Source organism: Carassius auratus, chromosome 38, assembly GCF_003368295.1.
Source record: "Carassius auratus strain Wakin chromosome 38, ASM336829v1, whole genome shotgun sequence".
Lineage (NCBI taxonomy): Eukaryota > Metazoa > Chordata > Actinopteri > Cypriniformes > Cyprinidae > Carassius > Carassius auratus.
This window is the reverse complement of record NC_039280.1, coordinates 20,764,407-20,776,077: the sequence shown is the minus strand read 5'-3', so window position 1 is coordinate 20,776,077 and position 11,671 is coordinate 20,764,407. Positions and strand designations below refer to the sequence as shown.

The following is an 11,671-nucleotide window of genomic DNA, read 5'->3' as shown; positions in this document are numbered from 1 at the left end:
ACAGTTATAACTTATTGCTTATTGATGTACTGGCCCTCATATAACACGTAGCGTGGTGCCCCTCGCAAGTTCTACTGATGGGAATGAATCATTTTTTTGTAAACGTACTTGATGTGTTAATTGTATATCTCAGTGTAAATCCAGACATGTTCAAGGCTGTCTCTTGTGAAACACAGAATTGAGCGGCTGTAGCTCTCATCACATCACATGTGTCCGTCCATCACTAACCTGAAGTACAGAGCTGCTGTAGTCACACAGTAGTCCACAGTGATCTGAGATCCTCTCCTCAGCTGTAACGGCACACAGACAGATCTCACAAGCGTCTTACAACATGATCAAAGATAGAAAGTATTAAATCATGCCTCTGTGTCAGCTCCTGATGTTACCTGCAGCACAGAGTCGCTCACAATATACAAATAAAGAGATACTTCAGTGACCACAGAATTAGTTACATTATTTATTTAGTCTCATTGGTGTGAGAAACCAAGACAACTGTCTGATTGAATCAACCTGAACTGGTTTCAGACCTCGTTGTCAGTTGTATCATAAATTTTTACTGAGTTTGTCTGTACTTTCTCTGCTGTTTTACTGTAAAACTTCATTCTGAAGTGGCCAGCTTTGAGCACTTCCGTGATTGTGTTCAGTCCTTCAGATGCATCTCAGTTCATCTGCTGCTACTGACATCTAGTGGTTAGACTGGAAAAGTGCCCTATCATGACATGCTAGTGTGATTTCTAAGTATGAATGTGTATGGATTGTAAGGTTGGCTGTTTTTAAGAAGCTATACTGTCATTCTTCTGACTCACTGTGCCACTGGATTGTAAAACAAATCAAAGTTAGCTGGATGTCAGACGGTGTGGACTGGAGGAATCTGAGAGCTGTGAGAACTGAGCAGGGATATGAGCCGCTGTAGATTAATGATGTGTCCTGTATTATTTAAACCATTCTCTGTATGATTTACCATCTATAGATAACAGTGATTGGCCAGTCAGAGATTAATAATCTAACATGAGCTTTTGTCAGGAAACACTGCTTCACAAGCTCGGGAGATGATTGAGACACATCCCAAACAACTTACATCATTAGTCTTTATCAACCAACCAGTCAGAGTTTTATTGCTGTACTTTAATTACAGAAATGTTTTTATTTTTATTTTTTAATGTAATAGATGTAATTATGTGGATTTATTTCTTCAAAAATTTTCAGTTAACACTGTGGCATTTTCATCAGCTCCGTCTGTGATTTCCATCAGCTCCGTCTGTGATTTCCATCAGCTCCGTCTGTGTGCTAATCTGATGCCCTGTGCTTCTGAATGAGTGTTTCTTAAGTTCTAGTGGGTCTGTGCTTGTGGGAGGAGCCGGAGCACAGCTGGTCTCTCATTGGTTGGCCTGGCTGGAGAGGTTGTATCTCACACCGCAGGGATGGAGCGATCAGCCTCACACAGAGAGAGAGAGAGAGAGAGAGAGAGTGAGGAGCTGCTGGAAAACTGTGCCTTTCAGTCCGAGACATTCACATATCAATACAGGGCTGCGTCAGTGCCAGATCAGAGCCGGAGTTCAGCTTCATACGCTGCACAGAGACACTCAGAGTCCATCATGAAGGTGAGTGTTCATTAATCAAGTGCATGTGGAGACAGCATCACACATCGCTGCAACGAACTGATGAGCTTTGAGTTAAACGTGCATTATGGTGAAGTGTAGTGTGACTGATGAGTGTTAGTCTGAGACCATGGCTTTCATTCTGCTTAGAGATGAAAACTGTTCCAATACATCAAACCTGGAGGTAAATGCAGGAAGGATTCTACAGAATCATCTACAGATGCAAGAAGAAGCCCTTTCTGAACATGTAGTTGTAAAACATTGCAGCATTTTAATTTGGGGTCCCTATTGCAATAGAAGTGAACAGGATCATTTCAAATGAGGATGAATGTCAGAGTATGTGGTTGTGTTTATGAGACTGAGGCTTTCAGCTGCACATACACACACACACACACACTGATCTCGCTCAGGGCAGAACATATCCCTGATTTACTGATCAGATACTACAGTAAATCAGGTTATGCTTCAAAATGACTCTAAATCTCTCAATGATGAGAACAACAGATTAATCATAACATGTTTTCCCAGTGTGCTCTTTCTAGTTAGTTGTGGTGTAGCTGACAGTTCAGTTAGTTGGTGTTTGGTCCTGGAGTAAGGTTTGTTAGTATCCTGTGACTGTCTGGTCATGTAATGGTGCTCAGTGAAGCTGGTCTGTCCAGGGCTCTGCGGAGAGACGCTGTGTAACACTGTGGAAGGATCTCAGCTGCGCAGAAGTGAGGGGAACAGTATGTCAAGTTGCATTTTCTGACCTCTGTCTAATTGACAGGTTTTATTTTTGAAGATAAAAATGGAATATGTTTAAGTGTTTTTTTATCAGTTCTTACATGTAAAGTTTCTTTTGTTTGTTGCTGCCTATAAGTTGTTCATCTCTTCTCAAATTCGAAAAAAAAAGACCATAATAAAACAGAACCATATTAATTTTGTACCCTTATCAGAATGTTTAATACATATATCTGCTTACCTGTTAATAATGTTAAATGCTACATAGTCATTATATTATGGAGGATGCTTTGTTTCAGTTCAGCCTTTTCTATTGATTTATAAAGTAAAAATGGCATGTATTCACCATTGTATTTCACTGTGTTTTGAAGCTGATTAACAATCTGCTGTAAGTCAGTTTTTTTACCTATAAAATGAAAATGGCCACTTCTAGTTATATTTAGTTTATCATTGTAAAAGCTGTGCGTGCAGGTTACAATATGGATAAATTCAGCTTTTATTAAATGTGGAGATCAACGTGGCCATCATCATAAACTCCTCACATTTGGCCAAGTGTAATTTAATGTCACTTGATGCCGTGTGCAGGTGATGAAATGATGACACAAAGTCCCTCTCTCTGAGTTTTGGTCATTGAAGAATATGAAACCAGAAAAACACACTTGAAAGTTTAGTCCAAGTCAATATTTTGCAGAATGAGAACATCACCCTTAAATAAACAAAAATACACTCACTGGCCACTTTATTAGGTGTAGATACACCTTGCTAGTACCGGGTTGGACCCCCTTTTTGCCTTCAGAACTGCCTCAACTCTTCATGGCATAGATTCAACAAGGTCTTGGAAACATTTCTCAGAGATTTTGGTCTATATTGACATGATCATATCACGCAGTTGCTGCAGATTTGTCAGCTGCACATCCATGATGTGTTTCTCCCGTTCCACCACATCCCAAAGTTGCTCTATTGGGTTGAGGTCTGGTGACTGTGGGGCTATTTTAGTACAGTGAACTCATTGTCATGTTTAAAAAAACCAGTCTGAGATGATTTGAGCTATGTGACATGGTGCATTATCCTGCTGGAAGTAGCATCAGAGGATGTGTACACTGTAGTGTTACGACCCGTGAGGTCTGTGTGTGTGTTTTGTGTGTGTTGCTGTGTTTTCTGTCTCCATCCTGCAGGCGAGAATCCCGCAGCTGAAACTGATCAGTGGCCATTCGTGGGGGTTTATAAGTTGAGCCAGTGAAGTGCTCTCGGGTGTGGTTTTCCCTGGGCAGCTCGTGTCAGACTGTGTGGATTTCTGTGTGGTTTATAGTGCGATCTGCTGGGTGCTGGTCTTAGTTTCTTCCCGTACCGTCTGACAAGGGACTCTGTGGAGGCAGCTGTTGGACCGGGGTTTCCAAACATCTGGAAGTTGGTGTGGTGAGCGGCGGGCAATCTCCGCGTACGTTTCAGTAATGCGGTGGGAGTTGTGAAGACGGTCTATTGTGTTGTATGTTTTGTTTTTGAAGTTTACTTTACGTGGGGATGAAGTAAATGAATACATGAACTTGACACGTTTTGAGTCATCCTTGGTTTTTCCAACCTGGGTATATATGTTTGTTAGTCCTACACCCCTAGACAAAGCTGGGGACTTAACAGTAGTCATAAAGGGATGGACATGGTCAACAACAATACTCAGGTATACTGTGGTGTTTACAAAAAGCTCAATTGGAACTAAGGGGCCCAAAGTGTGTCAAGCAAATATACTACACCATTACTACACCAATACACCATTACACCACCACCACCAGCCTGAACCATTGAGACAAGGCAGGATGGATCCATGCTTCATGTTTTTAATGCCAAATTCTGACCCTACCATCTGAATGTTGCAGAAGGATCTTACCTGGGACTTTGTGCTGGGTTTTGGAGAGGACTGGACTGCTTACACCTTCTTTTCCTGGATCCTGATGAGGCAGGTACTTGGCTTCGAATAGGCCCAGGTGACATTTGGGGGGATTGGCGGTGAGCCCAGCCCTACATAGCTCCATTGGCACCCTCCGCAAATGGGCTAGGTGGTCTTCCCAACTCTCCGAGTGGATCACCACATCATCAAGATAGGCCGCTGCATAGGACTGGTGGGACCGCAGCAAGATGTTCATCATGCGCTGGAACGTAGCGGGAGCCTCGTGCAGCCCGAAGTGAAGGGTCTGGTGTTGCCAGTGTCCATTGGGGGTGCTTAAAGCCATTTTAGGTTTGGCAGTCTCGGAGAGGTGCACCTGCCAGTACCCTTTCATGAGGTTGAGGGTGAAGATGTACCGGGCCCTCCCCAGGCGATCCGGAAGCTCATCTACCCAGGGCATTGGGTAGCCATCAAACTCTGAGACATTGTTGAGGTGGTGGAGGTCATTGCAGAAGCGGAGGATGCCATCAGGTTTTGGTACCATTATGATTGGGCTGGACCAAGGGCTGTTGAATGGTTCAATCAACCCAAACTTCAGTATTTGTTGGATTTCCTTTCCGTTCTGACATTCCTTACACTGTTTCAGTTACTTCTCATCCATCCAAGATTCCTTTTAGCACTCCAGGAAAGATGATCACAAAAGTTTTTGGTTGTTGTTGTTTTTGTTTGTTTGTTTGTTCATATTTTTATTCATTTGAAAAAGTACAGTATGTTTATCCTTACATTAGTTGCAAATGGATTGGATTGATTGGAATAAGAATAAAGTTTATAAAGATTAAAATATGAAATATAAAATAAAACATTAAAAATTAGCCAAAACAAATTAAATTTACAGAGGTTTTATAAGTCTTTACAGAAAGGCCAGACTAAAAAAATATGGTTTTAATTAAGATTTAAAACTATTAATGTTTTTAGCTTATATTATGTTCTCTTGAAAGTTATTCCAGAGGTGAGGAACATACCGGCTAAAAGCAGCATCATCAAATTTTTTAGTTCTACTATGAGGTAGTTAGAAGAAAAGAATCAGAGGATCTAAGAGTCATTCTATGTTCATATTGTCACACTACAAGCCAGAGGAACAAAGTTTGGATGCAAACATGAGCACTCTGCTCTGGGTAATAGTTGGTTCATCCTTAGAAGGTATCCGGGGAGGATGAGAACAGGATCGTCGGACAATAGGATCGATGGCGCTTCTAGGGGCAAGTAAACAACAGGTCAGTAATAGGTAGGTGTCAGGCTTAGTTCAATCAAGCGAACTGTAGACCGGACAGTGAGCCAGTGAGAGGAGTGCAGGGATATAGTGCTCTTGATGAGTCTCTGCAGGTGTGGGTGATCAGTTCTCTGGTGATTGCAATCTGGTGCGTGTCAGGGCTGGTGACTGAGGTGACTGTGAAGGCAGAGACTCCCTGAAATTACCCCATCCTCCAGGGGCAGCCCCTGACTCCCTCATGCAGCGACGAGGACGGCCTCGACCTCTGGGAAGGGACAATCAAGGACATGTGCAATGGAACTCCTACAGCAACGATGGATCTAGTATATCGTCCCGGGCCACCCAGGACCTCTCCTCCAGTTCGTATCCTTCCCAGTCAACTAGATATTCCAGTCAGCTACCCCGTTGCAAGAAGGTCCCTGACCTGGGAAACTGAGGGCTGGTCCAGGATTTCTGGTGAGGTGCTTCCAGCTCGGTGGGTCCTTTTGTGGAAGAAGAACAAGGTTAAAGGTGGGAAACATGGAATGCAGGGTGAATTCAATACCTGGGTGGAAGTTGGAGAAGGTAGGGGACTTCATTAATCTGCCTCTGTATGGGAAAATGGACCAATGTAGCGGGCACTCAGTTTCTTACAGGGCAGGTGGAAGTGCAGAGCCAGACCCTTCTCTCCAGGCGTGTAAGTAGGAGTGAAAGTGCACCGGGCGTCTGTGAAGGCTTTATGCATCCGCACTGCTCACGGGAGGTGGATGTGAGCTGAGTCCCACACTCTCTTGCTCGCCCAGAACCAGAAGTCCACAGCTGGATCCTCTGAGAGCTCTTTTCCCTCCGTGGGAAGAGCAGGGGTTGGTAGCCGAGTATGCAAAGGTAGGTCGGTGGTGTTCTGTCGGAGGGAGTTTTGTGCTTTCTCTGCCCAGGGGAGGAAGAGGTTCCAGCTGTGCTGATCTCTGTGTCATTATTACCAGAGATAACACGTAAGCTCCAGGATCCTCTGCTCATTCTGGCCATTCGTCTGAGGATGGTATCCGGAGGACAAGCTCAAGGTCACTCCCATCGGAAGAAGGCTTTCCATACATGGGAGATGTGCTGGAGACCCCGTACTGAGACCACATCTTCAGGGATGCCGGAAAATGATGCAAGTGAAGTGCTGAAGTCAGCAGCCTGTGGTTTATATAGGTGGACGTTGAAGTCGCAGAGTCGTCCTCTGGGAAGTTTGAGAGTAACACATCCAATTCATCTAGGTAGTTATCTAGATAAATAACTACAAACTTAATTGCTAACAGGGTGGATAATAGTAATTGCATGTGATTCAAATGAGTTGTTGCCAGTAAGAGATGGTAGACTTTAAAGTTTCCATTCTTTGGAAATAAGTAGACCCGTCTTTCCTAGAGTTGATGGTCTTTACACTCGTTGGTCTTCACATGAGGGCTGCGGCATACTGAGCAAATATATACTTCCCTGATTTCACGTAATTGAGTTCAGCTGGTCACGTCTTACTACTACCACTGAAACTGCAAAGCCACGCAATACACACAAAAATAAATGCAACTTGAGCACACATTTACCACAGTAAACACCGTAAGCAAAACAATGTCTTCTAGCAAGGACAACCACACTCAAATCTAATGGAAAAAGATACAAAACACTTACATACTGCTGTCCTCTTCTGCTGCTCGACTTCTTCTATAATATTGTAATATATATATATATCAATAATATCAATATATAATATCAAAATATCAATATTGTAAAATAACAGTTTTATTTTGGAAACATACTGTATAAAACACATGACAATAATCTTAAACTTTAGCTTGCAGTGGTTGAACTATAATTTCTGTGAAGACGTTTTACTAATGTGTCTCATTACAAGAGTTTTGTACATTTGTGCAGGGAAAATGTTGAACAGTTTGAGAATGGAGGGAACCTGCAACAGAAACAAAAATTCTTTATGCAGGAAAAACCCTGCCTTGAATAAAATGCATTTGATATATTAAGGGGAAGCGTTTCTTCAAATTATGATAAAAAGTTAGAACTAACAGCCTTGTGCATATGTGCTTTGGGTGATCCCAGGTCTATAATAATTCAGGACCAATCGAACAATCTCAACGAGCAGCAGCTCACAGTCAGTTCACTCAGAAAGACGTTAACGGTCATATTTTCAAACAGGTGCGTACAGTTTCATAGGCCAGTTTCCTGGATGACAGCCAGATTAACCAATCATGAGCAAATCAATAAGGTAGAAGAACCTGTAGGAATTGTTTCAGGGTGGTAACACAGCAAAATGTATTTTTATTTGGTGTTATTGATAATAATATTTTAAGATATACCTTTAGGTTTTAGAATAGGTTGTTTCAATGTTGAAACCACAACGGTCATTATTTCAACCATATATCAATGTTGAAGGTTGGTCATGGTGAGAAGCATTTCTATTGGCTGCAGTCTGCAGGTATTATGGCAAAGGCCGTCATTGCACAGCTAACCATTTTCCATTATGTTATTAGTCTACATTATGCTACTTTTTAAAAACAGAACTGGGATCGCATTCGTAGACTTTTGAATGGATAAAATATAGAAATCACTTTAATTTCCAATAGAACCTTACCAGCTACAAGTGAAACACCACCCACCTCGAAATTCACTCTCCGGACTCCAATTTCCAGTCCTGGCTATAAATAACTTAATCTAAGGATTATCAGATGTAATTAGCATCATCAAACAACCCTAGAGAACTGGGCCTGGTTGCATTATGTGTGTTAATTATCATTACATTTGCAAGGAGGAGTGGAAGAAATGTTGAGGCGAGGGACACAGAGGAGCAGGAGACCTCCAGATGAAGCCAACGGAGCAGAAGACCATGGCAGAGAAAAACCACTAAAATTGTGGTACACAGTCTCCTTTCATGGCAACCGTGATATTCTGAACATTGTATTCCACAGTGGTGATTTTGTGATGCGTGCTCTGGAGTTTGTGGCCTTGCAATGAAGTTCAACTCAAGCACTGGATCCCATATCTAGCCTAATGCAGCTTTAATTGACTTATTGATCACAAGCTTCCAGCCTTCAGTCAATAACCTGCTTGGAGGCAGATGGTCTTCTTCTACCAAGCTTGTCCCTCAGTGAAGCATATGTTGCTCTGGTTGTATATATTATTTAGTATGAACATGCTTAACATACAGAGCAGATATTTCAGAAATAAAAAAGCATTGTGAATCTTAGCCTCAGTCATGCTATAGTAATAATGCTCTTAGGCAGATCTGTACTAAAGAAACTGAATATGAGGAAGAGAGACCAGCTACAAACCTCCTATAAAAATGTAAGAGATTCTCTCAGTAATTGTCAGCATGCAGTCAAAGCTGCAGGAACAAAATATTTCAAAAAAGTTAAAAAACTATGTTCAGTACCATTAGCAAGGAGCTTCACCTGGAAACATCACTTCTCCTCCTAAAGCCTGTGAAGATCTTTTACACTTCTTATTTAGAGCCACTTATAGCACAGAGGCTGCTGTGTTAAAGGGTGTAACAACAATGAGTTTTACATAGTAATTAACTCAAATGATATATAGGGAATTTGAATAATTAATCAAGAATTTGATTAATATATATCTCAGATGACAGTTACATTTAATTTTATTGATTATGAAAAATAGCTCAATTGCCAATACCAATACTAATCACAGGGCACTGTAATTTACTCATTAATATGTCAATATTACATTCTTCATATCAATTATTGTGATCTCTTACTGTAAATTACTGCAGATCAAACCGTGGTATGTCCAGCACACCACTGTAGACCTATCAATTTTCAATAAAGTTATCACACCTTATAATTCAAGGAAAAGTATTCTCTGGCCATGAAAATATTATCCTATCCTTATGATAAATTTAGTTTCTAAATTTAGAGCTTGTAGCTATAGATCAGACACATCTCAGTGACTCGTAATGTGAGTGGGGTGGAGTCCAAAGCCAATCATTTTATATATGGGTTTTTAATAATTCAACTAGTAATACATCAAACTACAAATCACACAGAGTAAATATGCGTACGAAAATACAGACAATAAACATTTACAAGACAACGGAATCCAAATAAAAGAGAGAGAGAGAGAGAGAGAGAGAGAGCGAGAGAGAGAGAAGTGTAGAAAGCGAGAGAGATCACAGAATGAGCTCAGGTATGAAAATCAGTCAGTAAACCTTAGTGGAACCAACAATGAATCAAATAATAGCAACACTTTAAAGCAGCATTTAAATCTCCATAGAAAACGATACTTGCATGGCCCAGTGGGTGAGCGTGGTACCGGCGACGCACGTGTGATGTCACGTGGTCCTTTGAAAACTGCGCGCGTGGGCCGGAGGCCGTGTGACGCGCGCGCAAGCTGCGCTGGATCTTGGCGTGAGCGTGGAGTCACGTGTTCCTTTGTTGCAAAGAGGTGTTCGTTCATCTTCGCGCGGTATTTGAAAGGTTCAACAAACAATGTTCCAGAATTCGTCTTCATTGTGTGGAGAGGCGAATAGTTGAATAAACTTAGTAAAGAAAAGAAAACAAAACAACGAAAATGAAAGTTTCCAAATGAGCCATGAAAATGGCTTTCCTCTCCTCAGTCCGTGTGCTGAGGGGGGAGGAGAACCAAGCGCGGCCTGAGGCCGCGCGGAGCGACGTGTCCGAGAACGGAGAACGGGAAGAAGAGCAAGAAGAGCGCAAGAAGAGAGCGAAGAGAGAGAGGCGGACCTTGTTCGGTCGACTCTTATAGCTTGAGATGTTCACGCCTCTTTTCGCGTGAACCACCCAATGAACATCCGCAATCTGAAGCGGCGGGAAAGTTCCTTTGTCTCTGTTGAGACAACCCCCTGATGATTTAGGGCTTGTCCGATTTCATCAGGAATATTAAAGCAAGTTCATTATTCCAGATTAAATACATTTTTCATTACTTTGCTCTAGATAAATGGGTCTGTCAAAGCATGACGATTACACAGATACTAAAATTAATATGTGCAAATGATCAAAACATGAAGATACATTCAAATGCAGAATTACACACATTTAAAGATTTGATTAACACATGATAACACTGCAGATATTCCCAATTTATATGGGAAACCTCTAATGTACCGCAAAAACAATACTATACACATTAAGACTACATTTGAGTACATTCTATCATTCTTTTGTAAGGATTAGGTTTCCTGTCCTGTGGTCCTGTGAGCTCGTAAAATTTTACGAGCTACCAAGGAGTGTGGGGGTTGCAGAACATTTCTTTTTGAGAAAGTATAAGATTGAAATCAAGCATTTCCACTTTTAAGTCAGCATTTTAACCATTTACCCAGGATTAACCATTTTATGCAATACACAAACATATAAAATACATATTTAATAAAGGACTTACAAAAGTAAGGAACAAAAAGAAAGGTTTCTTTTTGTGTGTGTGTGTGTGTGTGTGTTAAGGAATTTGGTTTCAGGTATCCTTTGAGGCTCGCATGGGTATCGTAAAGTAATTTAAGTCCAGCCAGGCTGGCATTTAGTACCAACAGTCTGAATTTACAAAACAGAATTTAACCCATGAATCGCTGACCTGCATATCTGTTACATCTCCCCCTTTACGTCAGATGAAGTCCCTGTGTGGACATCATCGGACGGCAATCATCCGGATGGGCAGATGACAGGTGAATCGTGATGGTCATGCAGCAGGTGGGTCATGATGACAGGTGGTTCCTGAAGCTGAGGATTCAGCTTGGTGAGGTTCGGTATTGTCTTTGACTTTGCGTCCCTTTTCCGGGGATTCCATCGGAGACCTCCAGCCACAGTTGTCGTGAGTTTGGCTGTAGAGGTTTGCATCTCGTTGAGTATCCTGTATAGGATGAAGGTCACGCCAAGAGTCAGGGTGGGACCAATGACGGTGAAGATGCACCGTGCAGTGTCGGCAGCAGTCCAGGCTAGGACCGCAGATGACTGGTTCAGAATGGGCTGTCGAGACAGTGCTTGGAGGGCTGTATCGACAGGAGTAATGTCAATGTGTTGGGTGGTACCTTTCAGTACTTGGTCCAGCAGGTTGGCACGGGTGGCGGTGTCATGCTGGTCGTAGGTCAGCATAGCTGAGCGCACAGGAGTGTTGACGAGCCATCTGTTACCCACAATCTCTGCTTGCGTTTCTGTGACTTGTGTACGAGGCTTGGCTTCGGCAGGGCAGCGCGTATCGCTGACCCAGGGT

General features: G+C 42.2%; 1 protein-coding gene across 1 annotated transcript in view; it reads left to right on the top strand.

The window, feature by feature from the left end:
* Window positions 1–1,486: 1,486 nt before the first annotated feature.
* LOC113057343 (inactive phospholipase D5) overlaps window positions 1,487–11,671 on the top strand; it is a 37,839-nt gene continuing 27,654 nt past the window's right edge. The window contains exon 1 of the mRNA XM_026224711.1: window positions 1,487–1,601. Coding sequence (XP_026080496.1) covers window positions 1,596–1,601 — 6 coding nt within the window. The 5' untranslated portion in view covers window positions 1,487–1,595. The remainder of the gene's footprint in view (window positions 1,602–11,671) is intronic.